Source organism: Chiloscyllium punctatum, chromosome 8 (assembly GCF_047496795.1).
Source record: "Chiloscyllium punctatum isolate Juve2018m chromosome 8, sChiPun1.3, whole genome shotgun sequence".
NCBI lineage: Eukaryota > Metazoa > Chordata > Chondrichthyes > Orectolobiformes > Hemiscylliidae > Chiloscyllium > Chiloscyllium punctatum.
In genome coordinates this window covers 34,925,608-34,946,964 of record NC_092746.1, presented here as the reverse complement: position 1 = coordinate 34,946,964, position 21,357 = coordinate 34,925,608, and the positions used below count along the sequence as shown (strand labels likewise).

At 41.7% G+C, this 21,357-nt stretch overlaps 1 protein-coding gene across 2 annotated transcripts in view; it reads left to right on the top strand.

Moving 5' to 3' along the window:
* The first annotated feature begins 4,529 nt into the window (after nucleotides 1-4,529).
* LOC140480465 (aryl hydrocarbon receptor-like) overlaps nucleotides 4,530-21,357 on the top strand; it is a 195,421-nt gene continuing 178,593 nt past the window's right edge. For both annotated transcript variants that reach the window (XM_072575366.1, XM_072575365.1), the window contains exon 1: nucleotides 4,530-5,438. In XM_072575366.1, coding sequence (XP_072431467.1) covers nucleotides 5,383-5,438 — 56 coding nt within the window. In that variant the 5' untranslated portion in view covers nucleotides 4,530-5,382. The remainder of the gene's footprint in view (nucleotides 5,439-21,357) is intronic.

The following is a 21,357-nucleotide window of genomic DNA, read 5'->3' as shown; positions in this document are numbered from 1 at the left end:
CATATCGATGAAATCACCTCTCATTTTCTATGCTGCAGAGACTACAGACACAATTTACTAAAACTCCCATCATAGAAAAATCCCACGTCCCACAGGCTAATTTAGTGAACCTTCACTGTATTGCCTTCAATGAGGTTACTTGCTGATGCATCTAAAAAGTCTGTCAAATCTTCCTAAATATTCCTGCTTTTGCTATTGTATCCTGAAGTTCATTCCATTGAGGTCACTCTTTATATGAACTGTTGCTATCAGTGCTAAATTTTGACTTTGAAACTTTGTGTTCTCGACTTACAATTTTAAGTAAAATAGTAGATTTTTTTCTATTATATATATATGATTTTACATATATATATTTAAAAAATAGTCTCCTGAGGAGACACTTGCCCAATTCTCCAAATCCTAAATCTGATAATCTGATCCACACTGCTGCCATCCAGGTTGCCAGATATTGGCTTGAATTCAATGATCTGCATCAGCCTGTCTATTTGGGGTGGGCAACTTGCCAGTTCTATTTAAATGGAAGTCAGGCCTCAAAATAGCATTAGCCTTTGGTTCTCAGAACAGGTGGGCTGCCAGTGTAGTTTGTGTGTTAGTGGTCCCAAAATTAAATGCAGTTCTTAGAGGTGAACTATGAAACTGATCATTGATTTCTGTTGTTGAGCCAAGTACTGCACTTTTTATCTAACATCCAGCAGTTATGCTAGTGACAATCTTCTTGCTTTCATACGAAGTGAAGCCTATTAGTGGAATCTTGCAGACAATAGTGCATGATGCACTGGATACAATGACAGGATCAATGGACATGCTCTCTTAAGCCAATAGCTATTAAAAGGATGCTAATTATCTTAAAATTATCTTCATGTGATATCAAGAAATGGCTGAAGTCTCCAGATACTGTAAAGATTGTGGCCCAGATAACATTCCAGCAATTGTAATGAAAACTTGAGTCATAGAACTAGCTGCACCCCTATAAAAGATGTATAATTATAATGCTGACATCTACCCAGTAATTTGGAAAACTGCCCAAGTATGTCCTGACCAGAAAATAACATAGAAATCCAACCCAGATAATTACTGTCCTATTAGTTTACTCCAACTCATCAGCAAAGTGATGCAAGTCATTGTTGATAGGGCTATCAAGTCATACTTAGACAGCAACAACCTGTTCACTGTTGCTTTGTTTGGGTTCTACCAGGGTCACTCAGCTCCTGACCTGGACATAATAATCTAGCTGAAAACGTGTTGCTGGAAAAGCGCAGCGCCTTCCTAACCTGCAATCTTCTTCCTGACCTCTCCGGCCCCACCCCCACTCCGGCCTATCACCCTCACCTTAACCTCCTTCCACCTATCGCATTTCCAACGCCACTCCCCCAAGTCCCTCCTCCCTACCTTTTATCTTAGCCTGCTTGGCACACTCTCCTCATTCCTGAAGAAGGGCTCATGCCCGAAATGTCGATTCTCCTGCTCCTTGGATGCTGCCTGACCTGCTGCGCTTTTCCAGCAACACATTTTCAGCTCTGATCTCTAGCACCTGCAGTCCTCACTTTCTCCCATAATAATACTGAACAATATATAGAATAATATAAGACAATATATGTAGAATAATATAGAACAGCAAAGGTTGAGTAAAGAATGTACAGTACAAGGAAAGGGAAATTTGAGTACTCAAGAAAACTAGCAACAAATATAAAGAATAAAGGTGAGTTACTACAAATATTTTTACAGGAAAAGAATAAGCAAAATGAGTATTGATCCTTTAGAGTGAATGTGGGGAATTAATAATGGAAAACTGTGAAACGGCAGATTCATTGAATAGATATTTTGCAACTGTGGAGACTACCAATGACATCCCAGAAATAATTGTAAGTTAGAATGTGAAAAGGAAAGAGGAACTTAAAACAATTAAAATCATTGTGGAAAGGATAATAACAAAATTATTAGAACTAAAATTTGAGAAGTCCTCTAGCCCTGACATCTGAAGGTGTTTTAAAAGAAAGGCTACTGAGAAAGTAGATGCATTGGTTTCAATTTTGCAAAATTCCCCAGATTCTGGAAAGGTACCATTAGTTTGGAGACCAGCAAATGTTACTTCACTATTTAAGAAAGGAGGGAGAGAATAAGTAGGGAACTAACAGCTGTCATGGAGAAAACGGTGGAATCTGTTATTAAGGAGATTGTTTCAGGACACTTCAAAGATCTTTATGCAATAAGGGAGTCAACGTGGTTTTGTGAAAGGGAAATCAGTTTTGACTAACTTATTATGGTTCTTTGGGAAAGTAACAAATAGCATATATACAGGGAACCAGTGCATATACCATATTTGTGTTCCCTGAAGGAACTTGACAATGTGCCACATCTAAGTTACAATGCAATATAAGAGCTTATAGTGTGGGGTAGCACAGTAGCATTAATGGAGGACTGTTTGTCTAATAAGAAGCAGAAAGTAGGCATAAATAGTTAATTTCTGGGTTGACAGGATGACTGGTATGCCCAAGGAATTAATATTGAGGCAACAATTATTTACAATTTATTTTATCAAAGGCTTGGGTGAAGGAACCAAACTAATGATTGTTAAGACTGTTTGTGATGCAATGGTAGATGGAAAAGTAAGTTGTGAAGAGGACACTAGTTGTCTGAAAAGGGATAGTTTAAAAGAATTGGCAAAACAAAAGGCAGATGAAGTAAGAGAGGAAAATTTGAACTCATCCACTTTGGGAGGAAAATAGAGAACAGCACATCACTTAAATGGGGAGGGATTGTAGGACTCTTAGGTACAGAGGGATCTGGGTCCCCTGGTACATAGAGCATAGACATATACAGCACAGAAACAGATCCTGTTGTCCAACTTGTCAGGCCAACTGATATCGTTGGATATCCTAAATAAATCTAGTTCCATTTGCCAGCATTTGGCCCATATACCTCTAAATTTTTCCTATTCATGTACTGATCCAAATGTTTTTTAAATGTTGTAATTGTACTAGCCTCTACCACTTCCACTGGCAGCTCAGTCCATTCATGCACCACCCTCTGCATGAAAAAGTTCCCCCTTAGGTCCCTTTTAAGTCTTTCTCCTTTCACCTTAAACCTATGCCCTCTAGTTTTGGACTTCCCCTACCCTGGGTAAAAGACCTTATGTATCTACTGTTATCCATGCCCCTCATGGTTCTATAAACCTCTATAAGGTAACTCTTCAAAAACAGTGAATTAAGGTACAGAAAGTGATCAGGAAGGCAAATCGTAGTTTATTGCAAAGGAAATGGAATATAAAAGAAGGAATGTTTTGTTGAAGCTATGTAACACATTAGTGAGGCCACATCCGCAGTACTGTGAATGGTTTTGGTCTTGTTACTTAAGTAACGATATAATTAGAAGCAGTTTAGAGGTTAACTCAACTAATTCCTATGAAGAAGTGGTTGTCTTATGAAAAACGTTTGAACAGTTTGGGCCTGTATCCATTGCAGGGTCATTTATTCAAGGCTGGGTGAGATAGATTTTAATGGAGAGTCACAGTTTACGGGGGAGAAGAAAGTTAAAAACGCAATTAGATCAGTCTTGATTTTATTGAATAGTTGAGCAGACTCAAATGGATGAACGGCCTACTCCTGCTTCTAAGTTTCTATGAAACAACTATGTTAGCTGTTATTGTAGTGGAATTGGGAGTCTAATTGTGAGTAACTTACTGAAATTGTAGAGACCTTGGGTTAGCTCATACATAGGAGCACTTTGTAGTTTTGATTTCCGTACTGGGAAAGGCTATACATCATTTCGAGAACATTTGCCGATTATCCACAATGTAATTATTAAGCCTATATTCCCGCAAGTTTAAAAGAATAATGGATGTTCACATTGAAATATATAACATTTATAAAGTAGAAATGAATAAGGTAGAAACTGGACAATGTGGCAACAACCATGGAAAAAAAAACTTTTCTAATGGTAGTCATGATTTGGAGGTGTCGGTTTTGGACTGGGATGTACAAAGTTAAAAATCGCACAACATCAGGTTAAAGTCCAGCAGGTTTATTTGGAAGCACTAGTTTTCGGAACGCTGCTTGTTCATTAGGTGGTTGTCAACCTGATGAAGGAACAATGTTCTGAAAACTAATGCTTCCAAATAAACCTGTTGGACTATAATCTGGTGTTTTGTGATTTTTAACTTTCCTAATGGCAACTACATCTTACAACAAAAAATCATTCATTGTAACACGCTTTTGCTTCGTTTGGAGGCTGTGCCGTCGCTATGTAAACGCAAGTCTTGGTTTATTTGCGATAGTTGAACTGCTGACAAAGCGTTGGTTCCAATCTATCTGTTTAACATCATTCTCAGCTTCTGAAAGCACGAAAATTGAACGTGATTTTTGCGATATTCTCTCTCTCTGTATCTGGTGGGGTGTGTGTACACGGTGTTGCCGGAGTCGGGCTGAGCTGTCGGTGCTCTCTCACAGACAGCGGCTGGGGGGCGGTGTGCTGCACTGACACTAGCAGCAAGCCTGGATTTTCCATGCCCTGCCGGCGGTACACACGTACAACAGCCGGGCCAGTCGACAGGAAGAGATTGCAGCCTGGGCCTGATTCCAAACCGAGCAGAGACGGGCCCGGGCTTACAGCGTGCTCGGTTATCCGCGGGTAGAGCTGCGCACCGGGGAAGGGGGGCGGAAAGAGTGCTATCAGCGGTGCTCCTAGGGCGAACAGTACTCAGTGCAGGAGCTAAGTGCTGTCCCACTGGTTTCAAGAAAGTGAACAACATTGACAACCCGCTCAGGGAGCTCAGCCCCTACACCCCACAACCAACCTTACCCCTCGCAAGGGCAGCGCGAGACCCCCCCACCCCGGGAGCAAGGACAGCTCGAGAACCCCCCCGGGAGCAAGGACAGCGCGAGCCCGCCCCCTTCCCCGGGGACAAGGACAGCGCGAGCCCGCCCCCTTCCCCGGGGACAAGGACAGCGCGAGCCCGCCCCCTTCCCCGGGGACACGGATAGCGCGAGCCCGCCCCCTTCCCCGGGGACAAGGACAGCGCGAGCCCGCCCCCTTCCCCGGGGACACGGACAGCGCGAGCCCGCCCCCTTCCCCGGGGACACGGACAGCGCGAGCCCGCCCCCTTCCCCGGCGAGCCCTCTGTGCTGGATCTGCTGCTCCATCGAGCGGCCACAGCCGCCTGTGCAATCCCCCGCCCCCCCTGTGTCTCAGGAGGAGGAAGTCTGTCTGTGTCTGTGTGTGTGGAGAGGAGAGGAGAGGAGAGCGAGGCGCAAGAGGTCCGCACCGCCTTGCATGTTGTTCCTTCTTGGATTAACTCGTGTTACTCGCCGTAAACTGTGACTCCTGGGGAAAGGTTTACCGAAGGTACAGACCGAGGGGAGAAGCTTTGCTGCGCCTTCGCTGAGGATGAACAGCAGCAGTATCTACGCAAGCCGTAAGAGGCGAAAGCCTGTTCAGAAAAGGTATGATTTTTGTTGGAGGTCACCGTGGAGTGCGAGTGTAACTCCCGATGCCGCAGTCAGTTTGCTATTGTCAGGGACTTTGAACTACTTAGAAGTCACAAAACGGTATTGCTGGAGGAGGTCAGTCTGACAGTCGCAAGAACGGTCTCGATTTGTTAATTCAGTACGGGCTGAACAGCCTCTGGGAAAGTTGGGAATTTATCTTGTTCATCTCACGGTGGCTAGAACTGTTGTAAATATGTAAACATTCTTCGGGAAAAAAATGTCCAGGAAGTTAAGTATGCCAAAACTAAAACCAAAAATTATACAAAAGTTCGTATGCATAGCAGGTGAGTACTACACTCACCATGTACTCTTGAAATCTAATCCGAAACCATGTTCAAAATAATAACCCATAATAGCTGCAGTATTGTTGCCACACTAGTGTCCTCTCTGAAGTGAAAGAATAGAAACCTTGTTTGCTGCTAGTATATATACAAATTGAGTATGACATTCAGCAATAGCAGTATTGGAATGTTACATGTAACTTGAGTACTGTGTAGTACACTTCAAAACAAATATTTAACCGTTTTTAAACTACATTGTTTGTGGATTTTCACCAGCCAGACCAATTTCGTTGTGGTTGTCCCTTTTCTCCTCACCCCTCTATACAACTGTTAGATTGCAAAAAGCATTATAAGTCAAAGATGAGTAAACGATAATTCCTTATTGTGATGCATTACAAAAGAGGAGCATTGGGGTTTGCAGAAGTGGGAGGAAGGGGATGGGCGTGAGAGTCTGTGGAAAGGGTTGGGAGTGATTTAGGGGGCTTATGTTATGTCACCTTCCTGAAAAAGAAGTTATATTTGGATATGATGTCACCATTACCTTCTCCTTTGTGTGTGTGGAGGAGGGGAAGTTTCATCGTGACATCATTGGAATCACCGCAGCACTGTATATGCAACAACGTAGACCTTGTTTGAGGTTTTAAATTTGCATCCATCATTTAAATATCTAAAGTGTGATACAAAAAGAATTAGATGAGAATTCACCCCAAGTTGTGTGCTACATTTATCATTAATGACTCTATTGCTTATAATTGTTTTCCAGATGTATGATTAATATGTTTTCGTAGTGCTGATTCTATCAGTGATAAGACAGGAGTGTTTCAGTATTGATAATGCACTTTCCTGGTTCCCAAGTGCATTAGTTAAAACTTTCAAAAAATGGATAATATTTTTATCACTTTTCAGCCACTGATTGTACTCCTCCACGTGTTTCGCTCCATCTGTATTGCTAAGATTGGGCGGAAATGACAGATGGTACACATGGGACACCTCGGTTAAAGGCAGACTCTTTCTTTGAAAACAAAGTTAGAAAATTGATATCACTTTACTAATTTAGCTTAAGCCATTACAGTTTATGTAGTGTAATCGTATTTGATTAAACAGCTGAATTAACCTGCAGTTACATAATCTCTCTGTATGGTTTAACTTTTTTAAAACAAACTCTGCCCTTAGTTTATAGGCAATGATGCACAGTAGAATGCTGTGTCCTTCCTATGTTGAAATTGGCTGCCAACTTCTTTGCAAATAGGGAAAGGGATAGACCACATCCTGATACATTTACACTTCAAGGTAAAATTGTAGAGGGCTCTAATTTTAATGTCTGATAGATGTGCAATTTTAAAAATACATAAAGATCTGTTTTATCAGATTTTTCCTTTAAATGCTGAGAAATTGTACATTTTCAAAATCCAGTTTCATTGTTTTTGTTCACCTTTCCAAATACCTAATTATTTGATACAACATCTATTTTGCTATTATTTATACTTGTAAAGCACCTTTGGGACATTTTTCTACATGAAAGATACAATATTGATTTAAATTGTTATTGTTTTTAATTTTTTATGTAAATCAATTTCTCACTGTAGGCCCTCAACTAGTACTTTGCAAGAGCAAGAGAATGTCCATATGCTTTATATCTGTTAAGCCAGTCCGGTTTGATTTATTGGAAATGTGCCACCTATGGTAAAGGACAGAAGTTGGCAGCTGTACTGAGAAACCATTATAAGGCTTTCAGTTTAACATATGAATCTACTATTGTTGTTAATAATGATGTTGGAAATAGTCCAATGTGCAACAATGCAAGTTTTTTGAAAAGTTTTTTGTGACCATCTCAAATCTTACCACATGTGCATACATTTTTCATCTATTGAGTGTGGATGTATATAAAATTAAATCCATAGATTTATCTTTCATGTGGTGTTTTAAATAGATCGGGAGAGAAAGATGACTGGAGATGATAATGTAGAAGTTACTTCTTTCCCAGTTTTATATGCTTTTCCTCTGTTCCGTGAAACACAAAATATTTTGCATTCTGATGCTATGACTAATTTCAAACAAAATAAATTATTTACTTTTATTAGATTAAATGGAGCCAGAAAATTGAACCTAGCTCAGTGAAAACATTTGAAATGATTTCTTTTTAAATTCATCATGAACAACCATAGTGTTTTGCTGAATTTGAATGTGACTTTTAAATAGTTTTCTGGAATGATATTTGGGAGCAATGAGAGTGATGGGTGCCTGAGTTCAGTAAAGTACTTTTGGTGAAGAAGCAAAGTAATGGTCATATGGTTTCACTTTGGCAGTCAGTTCTTGTTGCCCTGTTATTGGATAGTAAAGAATTTGACGAGAAGCATCTCATTCTTAAGGGGAGTTTTGGCTGCCTCCATTATTGAAGGGGGCAAGATAATGTAGATTGTCAGTGACAACTTCATAAGATATGGATTATGGAAACAGGTCCGGTGGCCCAATTAGTCTCCCATGCTTTTTCTCATTATCATTGGTATACAGGTATTGAAGATGAGAAACTTTTTTTAATATAAAGTCTTTTATGTTGCTGAACATAAAATTTTGCAGAATTTAGCATCTAGCAAATGCACACTATAACTTCTGAATAGCAGTGGAGGAAACCTGCTTTAGTTATTCTGAAGGACAATGATTGCAGGAAGGTGGGCCTGTCAAACACAGGGCAGGGACAACACACTTTTTTGTACAAAAATGACTATCTTGAGGTTATCCCTTTTAAATGAAGAAACCATCCCAAGATTGCAAGCAAAAGAAATGATGTTAAAGAGCAGGGAAAGGCTGCTGAAAAATATCCAAGTCAGAGGAAGAGAAAAAGAGAGATGGTAGGATTCAGGTAGGAATTTCAGAAAATGGTATCGGAGCTTTCAGATGCAGTGATAAAATAGATGAAGGCAAAAGAGCAATAACTACGAATGAAGTGTGGAAGAGAATATAATGGTGAATGTGCAATGGAAAGGAGAATGTGTGAGGTGGTAAGAGAACCTAAGAGCAGCCCAGCAGGATTTTAAATTGCTAAATTTGCATGCAGTGGATTAAGAATCAATGTAGTTCACGTGGATAACAGTTAGCACCATTAGCATCAAGTTGATGTTTACTGTGATTGGTCAAAGATCAGTTCACTATGTTAATGCTGGATAAATTCAGTCTAGAAGTGATGGAAAACTGTAAGGGTGACACAGTTTCGAGGTGGGTGTAAATGGTTTCAGTACAGAAAAGAATGTGAAGAAAAGAAAGGACTTGTGACAGAAGCCAAAGGAAATGACTGACACTTCTTTGAGTTCAATAGAAAGAAATCTTGACTTGGGTGCCAGACAAGGCTGTCTGACATCACAGCCCTTGGAGGCTGAAGAAAGTGATGGAAAAATAAAATTGGGGGCTGCCAGCACACATTTGAGAGCCAATCTTGTCACTGACAGGTAGTAAATGAGGAAGAAAAGGACCATGTACATTTCTTTTGGGGAGCCCAGAATTCATGATAGAGAAGGAGGAATGAAAACTTGGTGGGACAGCCATTGCTGAAAATGTGTTGCTGGAAAAGCGCAGCAGGTCAGGCAGCATCCAAGGAACAGGAGAATCAACGTTTCGGGCATCAGCCCTTTTTCAGGACAGGCATTGGCAATGTTTGGGAAGAAATGTATGTGGAACTAGTAAGGTCCCATTTGGAGCTACAAAATAAGTAGAGGATACGGAATCTTTAAACACTATGGGGAGGTTGAGGAAAACCAAAAGATATTTTGCTTCAGTTGTAATGTAGGATGGGAACAGGAAATTAGTTTAATGTCTGTGTCCTGAGGTGGATGTAAAGATGTACCACTTTGAAAAAGAACAAAGTTTCTGCATTGACCTGACTAATTATTCCTTATTCAATGCTCAGTAACAGATTACTTTGAGATTTTCCTAGAATTGTATGTGAAATCAAGTTGTCTTTTGCTTTCTTAAATTGCAATTGTCATTGCCTTTTAAAAGGTGCTTTATTCATTACACAAGACATGTTTTGACATGCTATGACATCTTATAAATATTTCTTTGTTTTGTCTTTCTAAATGTCATTAAACTTGGGAATTTGAGATACGTGGTCAAGGAAACAGGAGCTGAAGTCAGTTCAGGGCCTTTTGAGGATGAGATTAATGCGTTAAGAATCGGGTTCGATAAGAGAGTGATTATGGCCATTTAGAAAAGGGGAGTAATGATACTTTGGAAAGCGTGTCCTTAACATTATCATCAATAGTATGCATTGTGTTAACATGATAAAGTGCCCTGACACATTACAGAAGCATTATCAGACATGATTTGACCTTGGATGACCAAAAATAGTCAGAACTAGATTTTAAAATGCCTCTGAAAGGAGGTAGTGAGGTGATGAGCTTTAGGACCATAACAGGTGATGACACGACTGCGTAAGGTAAGGCAAGTGAAGTTGGTAATTCATACTGGAGCAGAATTGGAAGAATGCAGAGGTTTTTGGTGAGTTCGTGCTCAAGGGGAAGGTTGTATAGTGGGGTAGGCTAAAGCCATAAAATTCTTTGAAACCAGGTGAATAATTTTAAATAAGAATCATAACTGAACTGGGTGCTTGGGGTTGATGGATGGATGAGATTAGGATATGGGCATGTAGGTAATGAATTTATCCATAAGGCGATCATTGATCTTAAAAGCTTTGTTGGTGAGACAACAAGTATTTTAGAATATGCTGAATGGGGCATGATGTGTGTACTGATGGGGCTGATGAGCATGATGGATGGGAAGGAAGTGTGAAACCTCTGCAGTAAGAATAAATCGAATTAACTGGGAATGGAGGAATAAAACAGTTGTGGTGGTTGCATTAAACATGCAAGACAGTAGCTAGAGAAGAGCATAACGAGGGTGTGGGGTCATCAGGAGAGACTTGAGCTGGCCTGCAGGCTAGAGAAAAGTCCATCCTCGCTGAAATGTTATTTGCAACTCCCAAGAATGTCTTTAAATGTCTCTTAGAAGTTTCTACGTTTCAAGAGATTTTATATTCCTGTGGATCGATAATATTTTATTAACAAATTCAAGCTGTAACCTTTTTAAACAAGTATGATTCTACTGAGATCTGAAGTCACGTATGCAAGTTTGTTCATTCTTTATATATTAAGAAAGTATCAAATGGAGAAAGGGATCTGAATGGGGGCATTGTACAAGTGAAGACTAAAGTGAGTTCAGTTGTGCCTGCCAAAGCTGAAGGAAGGAGAGAGGAGACCAGGAATAAAATGGACAAGGGGGTGAAAAGCCATGTTCAGGTAGGCAGGCAACAGATGCAAATGATTGGTCATGTCGATAGGATCAATAACAGAGGAATAAAGCAAGGAAAATTCTTAAGATAGGAGCTAGTAAGAATTAATTAACCATTTAATGAAATAACAACCTGGATACTTTAGCACTGTGTATATGCTTTAAAACTGACCAGTCACACATTTTGTGCGAGCAGAAATTTGTTTCAAATCTTCTTTTCCATATGGTTGTGTATGTAAGTTTGTTCATTCTTTATAATATACTAGCAACGTATAACTTTATAAAAAAGTACTTTTGAATAATTCTATTTTTTGTTCTGTTTTGTTTCTTTCACTTCAAGTTTGTCACATGTTTGATGTTTCTGCACTGCAGCCTTCCTGTTACTTCAGGCTAAAATTAGGATCCAAACGAACTCATTTCCTAATTATTTATTATCTAATCCCAGTAGATGGATTTCCAGTTAGAAAACTTTGCATTCAGTTTGAATTTGCAATTTACTTCAGTCACGAAGTTAAATATTTGACTTTCCTTTTTTGTTTGACTTTTCATGTGTAATAATATGAGATAATTGTGATCCATTGAAAGGAGTTTGTGACTGCCTCAAAGCTAAAACACAAGTACAGCAATAAATCTAAAAGGCTAATAGAGTTTTAGCTTTTGTCTCAGAGGTTGGATTATAATGTAAGGAAGTTATGCTGCAGTTTGAGGTTGTTTTTTGATTGCTGATTCCAGTTTTCAGCAACAAAAGCCATAAAACTAGTATTGGCAATGGAGGGGTACAACACAGATTCAGCAAAATGGTGTTAAGGCTTAAGGGGTTATATCAAAGACAAGTTGCATATACTTGCTTTCTATTTACTTATGTTAGAAAGTTGCAGACTTATCCAAACAAAGTGTTTGAAATTACAGTAGCTGTAGAGACACAATTTCCTCCACTGAGGAAATCCAGAAAACAGGGGAGACAAATCTTAAAATTAGAGCTAGGCTGAAGTCAGGATTGATGGATTTTTGTTAGGTAAAAGCTTTCAGGCATATTGAGCAAAGTTAGATAATTGGAGTTTAAGTACAGATCAACCGTGTTCAAATAGAATAATGGCACAAGCTTAAGGCCTGAATAGCCAGTTCTTGCTTCTCAATGTGATAAATTAGTTGAATATCCTTAAGGGCAGCTAATATATAGTGCGTGTTTCTACTTTTTCAGATCATTACTTTCCATTTTTCAGGCTTGTTTTTTTAATCATGCCTTCATGTGTGCAAACTACCTAGGCAAATAAGTCATCAGAACCTTCTCGATGATTAATAGTTATTGAGGTCTCCATGCACTAAAGCACTCTGGTTTGTTTTTGTGATTCTTAACCAAATGACTACTCTGGGAAATTTTGCTGGAGGAATTTTTCCTATGGCATAATGTGAGTTATGGCAGTGCTGTAACACCGTGGATGTTTGCACCTATCTTTCTGCAACGTAACTGCAGATCTGATAAAGCATAGGCATCAACAGATTAAAAAGTCCCTTCACATTCTTCTGAATGTGTGCTATAAAATGTCTTCAGCAGCATCTTCTCTCATACAAGTGTTATGATTCTACTTTAGAAGTCTGTAGTCTATTTTAGATGTGACTGCACAATAAGTGTGCAATTATGAATAGTTTTAAGTTATATCCATTAAATACCATGATTGTGACTACACAAACCTTTTGTTATAACAAAGGAAATACTGATGACAGCAGAGCGGTAGACATGATCTATATGGACTTCCATATGGTGTTTGACAAGTTTCCCAATGGGAGACTGGTTAGCAAGGTTAGATCTCATGGAATACAAGGAGAACTAGCCATTTGGATACAGAACTGGCTCAAAGATAGAAGACAGAGGGTGGCGGTGAAGGGTTGTTTTACAGACTGGAGGCCTGTGACCAGTCGAATGCCACAGAGATCGGTGCTGGGTCCTCTACTTTTCGTCATTTATATAAATGATTTGGATGTGAGCTTAATAGGTATAGTTAGTAAGTTTGCAGACGACACCAAAATTAGAGGTGTAGTGGACAAGAAAGAAGGTTACCTTGGTTTACAATGATCTTGATCAGATGGGCCAATGGGCTGAGAAGTAGCAGATGGAGCTTAATTTAGATAAATGTGAGGTGCTGCATTTTGGAAAAGCAAATCGGAGCAGAACTTATACAGCTAATGGTAAGGTCTTAGAGTATTGCTGAACAAAGAGACCTTGGAGTGCAGATTCATTGCTCCTTGAAAGTAGAGTCGCAGGTAGATAGCATAGTGAAGATGTGTTTGGTATGCTTTCCTTTATTGGTTAGAGTATTGAGGTCATGTTGCGGCTGTACAGGACATTGGTTAGGCCACTTTTGGAATATTGCATGCAATTCTGGTCTCCCTCCTATCGGAAAGATATTGTGAAACTTGAAAGGGTTCAGAAAAGATTTACGAGGATGTTGCCAGGGTTGGAGGATTTGAGCTATAGGGAGAGGCTGAACAGGCTGGGGCTGTTTTCCCTGGAGCGTCGGAGGCTGAGGGGTGACCTTATAGAGGTTTATAAAATCATGAGGGGCATGGATAGGATAAATAGACAAAGTCTTTTCCCTGGGGTGGGGGAGTCCAGCATTTGAGGGCAGAGGTTTAGGGTGAGAGGGGAAAGATATAAAAGAGACCTAAGGGGCAACATTTTCATGCAGACGGTGGTGTATATATGAAATGGCCTGCCAGAGGAAGTGGTGGAGTCTAGTACAATTGCAATATTAAAAAGGCATCTAGATGGATATATGAATAGGAAGGGTTTGGAGGGATATGGGCTGGGTGCTGGCAGGTGGGACTAGATTGGGTTGGGATATTTGGCTTGTGAACGAGTTGGACCTAAAGGTCTGTTTCTGTGCTGTACTGTACATCTTTATGACTCTCTGACTCGGATTTATATAGCTCCTTTTCATGTTTGTCCTGTGTTTCAAAGTGCCTTACAGCAAAGGAAGTATTTTTTGAATTGTTGTCACATTAGTTAAGGTGCTGAAATCCACCTCAAGATTCTTCTGATCCTGTTTGGTCAGGTAGAATTTACTCAGGGTAAACAGGGTATAGAAGTTAAACCATGACTTGCCTATGCACTAATGTAGATCTAGTAATAGTCTTTGGTCACATGGCAAATATGTAAATTTGAATGAAGGACAGGAAGACAGTCCAATGTCTATTCCAACTTAAGTATGCACTTGATGGTGAATAGCGAGGCTTGATAAATTTGTTTGTTACAAACTGAGTTCATGTGAACAACGTCCTTCAATTTGATTACTTCCATTTTCCCAAAACGCACAATTGAACGATGTGTAAAGTACCAAATGAACAAAACTATTTGACAATTTTATTCACAATAGATGGTAGGTTGCATTTATGTCCATTTTAAAAATAAATTTCCCTTTCGTGTTCCTGCTTGAGATTTAAGATGTTATTGTATTATAATGACACTGAATATTTTGAGAGTCCAGAGTGATAAATTCTTCAATCAACAGGTGAGAGTTAGGCAATCAGGTCAGTTGTTCAACCATCTGCAATGGGATGTGAAATCAATTCTTGATTGGCAGCTCTGATTACGAACATTATGTGTTAAGTAGCTATTGCAGGGGTGGGTGTAGGCACTCGTTTTGCAGTGTGCTCACTTGTCCTTAGATTAGATTAGATTACTTACAGTGTGGAAACAGGCCCTTTGGCCCAACAAGTCCACACCGCCCCGCCGAAGCGTAACCCACCCGTACCCCTACATCTACCCCTTACCTAACACTATGGGCAATTTAGCATGGCCAATTCACCTGACCTGCACATCTTTGGACTGTGGGAGGAAACCGGAGCACCCGGAGGAAACCCACGCAGACACTGGGAGAACGTGCAAACTCCACACAGTCAGTCACCTGAGGCGGGATTGTCCTGTAGAAACCAGACTCTGTTCTCCTGAATGTTGAGATTGCTTGGTGACTTAGATTCTCCTGTTTGGATCCATCGAGGACTGTTTTACTTTTCATCATGAAATGGGGTATGGGCTCTGAATTTCAATATCAGAATACCTTTGTGTCTGAGTTGGGCATTCTTTGGTTCCCATGCTTCACTGGCTGTTCAGCACCCTTTGGAATGTAGGAATGGTCCATGTGACCCAGTGAGGCTCACCTCTAAGTTGTGTACTTTGGATTCTAGGTATGTTTCACCTTGCTTTGGTATAAGGGATTTTGCCTTGCCAATGATGTTGTAGGTAGTATGATGCAAAAGAGGTAGAATGCTAGCGAGCTTTGAGAAGATTGCATCTAGTTGCTTTCTGATGACAATAAATTAGTCATGTCCCACAAAAACGAAGACGAGATGTGAGAACCACTGCCTATAGACTTTAATCAGTGTTTTGAGGCACACTGCTTGCTCTCCAAATCCTGTGGATGTACTTGCTCAGTGCTGAGTTTGTTTTGTCAAATGATCTGATCTTGGAGAGGATAAACTCAAGATAGCAGATTTACAAGCTGAATTGAGGGGTGTATTGTTGTTTATGGCTTGGACCTTGAAGCAGCTAAGGGCAGGTTAGTATTTTCGGACTTGCTGCAAGGCCAAAACTTTGAGGTTTGGGCAAATTTGTCTGCAATTAGCTGGATGTCTTCCAGATTATGTCCTGTTACAACACAGTTGCCTATGAACAAGAGTTCACTTAATAGGTGACTTGAGGTTTTGGGCAAACTTTGTGCCTGTGCTGATCAAAGAGATTGCTGTCTGAGCTGAACTGAATGTGTGCTCTTGTGTGGTGATCTTTGAGTACGTATAACAGAATGGCTGGAAAATAAATGATAAACAGTACTAGTACCATTTTGCAGCAGCATTTGGTGCTATCAGTGATAGAAAAACTGTCGAATGATGCACTACTGTTTATCACACTGATATCCTACTGCCGCCTTGACTACGACCTCACCTTCCACCACCAAATCACCATCTCCCAGACCATCCACAACCTCATCAACTCTGGGGATCTCCCATCCACTGCCTCCAACCTCATTGTCCGTGAACCCTGCACCGCCCGATTATATCTCCTACCAAAGATTCACAAACCTTACTTACCCAGTTGACCTATTGTCAGCTCCTGTCCCACTGAACTCATCTTTGCATACCTTGACACCGTCCTGTCCCTCTTAGTCCAGGGACACCCACGACATTCACCACCTCCAAGATTTTCATTTCCCCGGCCCCCAATGCCTCATTTTCAACATGGGCATCCAATCAACCATGACAAAGGCCTGTAAGCCCTCTGTTTCTTTCTCTCACGCTGTCCCAACCAGTACCTCTCCACTGATACCCTCATCCACCTGGCTGAACGGGTCCTCACCCTGAACAACTTCTCCTTCCAATCTTCCCACTTCCTCTAAACCAAAGAGGTAGCCATGGGCATCTGCATGGGACCCAGCTATGCCTCCCTCTTTGTCGGGTACGTGGAACTGTCCATCTTCTGCAGTTACACCGGCACCAACCCCCACTGTTCCTCTGCTACATCGATGACTGTATCAGCGTTACCTCGTGCTTCCCCCTTTAACCCCGACCTAAAGTTCACTTGGACCCTCTTGGACATCTTTCTCCCCTTCCTGGACCTCTCCATCTCCATCTCCATCTCCAGCAACCAACTAACTATGGACGTCAACTACAAGCCCACCGACTCCACAGCTACTTAGACTCCACCTCCTCCTGCCCCACTTCCTGTAAAAACGCCCTTATTCCCAATTACTTGGCCTCCGCCACATCTGTTCCTAGGATGACCAATTCCACCTTAGAAAATCCCAGATGTGTCCTTCCAAGATCATAATTTCCCTTCCCACTTGATTGACAATACCCTCCAATGCATCTCGTCTATTTCCCACATCACTGCACTTGAACACCCCCCCCCCCCACCCCAACCCAAAGCAACAAGGACAGAAACCCCCTGGTCCCCACCTTCCACCCAGCGACCTCCGTATACATCGCATCATCCTCCTCCACTTCCGCCACCTACAAACTGACCCCACCACCAGATTACATTTTTCCCTTCCTACCACTATCAGCATTCCAGAGAGACCATTCCCTCTGCGATTTCCTCGTCAGTTCCATGTCCTTCCCCTGCCAACGCAGGAAGTGCAAAACCTGCTTTCACACCACTCCCCTCACCTCCGTTCAAGGCCCCAAAGGATTCTTCCACATCCAACAGAAATTTACCTGTACCTCTACCAATATCATCTACTGTATCCGTTGCAACCGATGTGGTCTCCTCTACATTGGGGAGACAGGACGCCAACTTGCGGATTGTTTCGGAGAACATCTCTGGGACACCTGCACCAACAAACCCCACCACCCTGTGTCTGAACACATCAACTCCCCCTCCCACTCAGTCAAGGACATGCAGGTCCTGGGCCCACTCACCACCAACCCTAACTACCCGATGCCTGGAGGAAGAACATCTCATATTCTGCCTTGGAACCCTGCAACCACACGGCATCAATGTGGATTTCAACAGTTTCCTCATTTATTTTCCCCCAACATTATCCCAGTCCCAAGCCTTCAACTTGGCACTGCCCTCCTGACCTGTATATCGTCTTTCCCATCTATCTGCTCCACCCTTCTCTCTGACCTATCACCTTCTTCCTCACCCTCGTTTACCTATCACATTCCCAGCTACCTCCCCCCCCCCCCCCCCCCCCCTCCCATTTATCACTCAGTCCTCCGACCCACAAGCCTCACTCCTGATGAAGGGCTTATGCCCAAAACGTCGATTGTCTTGTTCGTCGAATGCTGCCTGACCTGCTGTGCTTTTCCAGCCCATTCTCTTGACTCTGATCTCCAACGTCTGCAGTCCTCACTTTGTCCCTCTTTATCACGCTGGTCAAATATGCTGTCATGAGCTGAGGACATGTGCATAATTGCCATTTTGAGGACGACGATATTTGGACAGGACTTCAAGGTTTATTGCATCGAAGATCTCAGTCATAGCAATGAACACTAGATGAAGGACCTTTTTCTGTAAAAGGGATTTTTAAAAAATTTGAACCACCATAAAGAACACAAAAACCATTCCTTATTCAGCACAAACGGCAATAATGTGAAGCTGGGTACACTTGCTTTTTAAGATGAGTGGCAGTCCTCTTGAGAATAACCTTTACAAGGTTTTTCTCCCACTTCGGAGAGAAGTGAAACACCACAGTGATTGTCCCAGATGCTGTTGTGTCCCATCCAATTGTGAGTTATGGAAGATGATGCCCTGGCTCCAAATTGTGCAGAAAATGCTAATAAGTTTCCAAATGATGTGAACACCTCTGTCATTGCATTGGCGACAGTACAGCAAAGTTTCTGGAGATTGGACGCAGGCTAAGAGATTTGTCCTGTAATTATGGGACAGAGTAAATTGGGTCTTTGCCCTGGAGTTTAAAAAAAATGTTGTGGAAATATTCAAGATTATGAAGGGCCTTGGCAGAGAAGTTACTGAGATTGTTTCCCTTGGCTAGAAAATCTAAGGAAAGGTAACATAGCTTCAGGATAAAGTGCTGATAATTTAGGAGTGAACTGCAGGGATGCTACTTCATTTAGATTTCCCAATATTTGGAATTCCTTGCTACAGAAAGTTGTGGATACTTGTTATGTAATGCTAAGATATATTTTAGATCTCTCAGGGAATCAAGATATGAAGGTGGAATTGAAGTCCAAGATCTACGATGACCATTGTGAATAGCAGAACAGACTTGATGTGCTGCGTGCTAATCCTATTTCTTCTGCACTTGTGTTATTATGCATTAGAATACATGAATAGAAGGTTATTCAGAGGTAGTAGCTTCATTGTTTTTGTGACCTTGAGATGAACTGAGGAAGAATTTGTCCAGAATGCAGTTGAAGTGATTCAATGGCCTTGTTAGACAAATTGATTTCTAGCTTGGGAGATTGATTAGAAGTGCATTCCTCAATGACAGAATATTTTCTGCCTCGGTTAGGAGCAGATTGCTTTCTCCTGAGAGGATTCGTCCCGCGCCATTGGTTTTAGGCCTGTAAACAGACCAAAGACCTTCTGAAGCCTGTATCCTTGTTCCCCTACCACCAGTTATAAAGTCATAGAGACGTACAGCACAAAAACAGGTCCTTCGGTCCAACTCATTCACACCAACCAGATATCCTAACCTAATCTAGTTCCATTTGCCAGCATTTAGTCCATATCACTCTCAACCCTTCCTATTTATATACCCATCCAGATGTCTTTTAAATGTTGTCATTGTATCAGTCTCTACTACTTCATCTGGCAGCTCATTCCATACAAGCACCATCCTTTGCGTGAAAAAGTTGCCCCTTAGGTCCCTTTTAAATTTTTTCCTTCTCACCTTAAACTTATTCCCTGTAGTTCGGATTACCCATCCCAGGGAAAAGGCCTTGTCTATTTACCCTATCCATGCCCCTCATGATTTTATAAACCTCTATGAGGTCACCCATCAGCCTCCGACCCTCTAGGGAAAACAGCCCCAATCTATTCAACCTCTCCCTATAGCTCAAACCTTCCAACCCTGGCAACATCCTTGTAAATCTTTTCCGAACCCTTTCAAGTTTCACAACATCCTTCCAATAGGAGAGAAACCAGAATTGCATGCAATATTCCAAAAGTGGTCTAACCAATGTCCTGTACAGCCACAACATGACCTCCCAACTCCTGTACTCAATACTCTGACCAATAAAGGAAAGCATACCAAATGCCTCCTTCACTATCCTATCTACCTGTGGCTCAACTTTCAAGAAGCTATGAACCTGCACTGCAAGGTCTCTTTGTTCAGCAGCACTCCCTAGGATCTTACCATTACATGTATAAGTCCTACCCTGATTTGCCTTTCCAAAATGCAGCACCTCACATTTATCTAAATTAACCTCCATCTGCCATCCCATTGTACTTTGAGGTAACCTTCGCTGTCCACGAAGCTCCAATTTTGGTGTCATCTGCAATATGCCTCCTATGTTCACATCCAAATCATTTATATACATAACAAAAAGTAGTGGACCCAGCACCGATCCTTGTGGCACTCCACTGGTCACAGGCCTCCAGTCTGAGAAACAACCCTCCACCACCAGCCTCTGTCTTCTACCTTCGACCCAGATACTGTATCCAAATGGCTCGTTCTCCCTATTTTCCATGTGATCTAACCTTGCTAACCAGTCTACCACGTCTACCTTGTTAAACGCTTTACTCAATTACATTTAGATCATGTCCACTGCTTTGTCCTCATCAATCCTCTTTGTTGTTACTTCAAAAAATTCAATCAAGTTTGTGAGGCATGATTTCCCACGCACATAGCCATGTTGATTATCCCTAATCAGTCCTTGCCTTTCCAAATACATATAAATCCTGTCCTTCAGAATTCCGTCCAACTACTTGCCCACCATCAATGTCAGGCTCAAAGGTCTATAGTTCCCTGGTTTTTCCTTGTCACCTTTCTGAAATAGTGGCACCATGATAGCCAATCTCCAGTCTACCTGTGGCTATTGATGATCCAAATATGTCAGCAAGGAGCCCAGTAATCACTTCTGTAGCTTCTTTCAAGTTCTAGGGTACACCTGATCAACTCCCAGGGATTTATCCACCTTTTATGCGTTTTCAGACATCCAGAACCACCAACTCTGTAATATAGGCATTTTTCAAGATGTCACCATCTATTTCCCCACATTCTATATCTTCCATGCCCTCCTTCACTGTAAACACTGTTGCAGAAATTTTGTTTCGTATCTCTCCATTGCTTGCGTTTCACACATAGGCTGGCTGCCTTGCTGATCTTTCAGGGATTCTGGATTAGTGGTGCTGGAAGAGCACAGCAGTGCAGGCAGCATCCAATGAGCAGCGACATCGACGTTTCGGGCAAAAGCCCTTCATCAGGAATAAAGGCAGTGAGCCCGAAGTGTGGAGAGATAAGCTAGAGGAGGGTGGGGGTGGGGAGAGAGTAGCATAGAGTACAATGGGTGAGTGGGGAAGGAGATGAAGGTGATAGGTCAGGGAGGGGAGGGTGGAGTGGATAGGTGGAAAAGGAGCTAGGCAGGTCGGACAAGTCCGGACAAATCAAGGGGATAGTGCTGAACTGGAAGTTTGAAACTAGGATGAGGTGGGAGAAGAGGAAATGAGGAAGCTGTTGAAGTCCACATTGATGCCCTGGGGTTGAAGTGTTCCGAGGCGGAAGATGAGGTGTTCTTCCTCCAGGCGTCTGGTGGTGAGGGAGCGGCGGTGAAGGAGGCCCAGGACCTCCATGTCCTCGGCAGAGTGGGAGGGGGAGTTGAAATGTTGGGCCACGGGGCGGTTTGGTTGATTG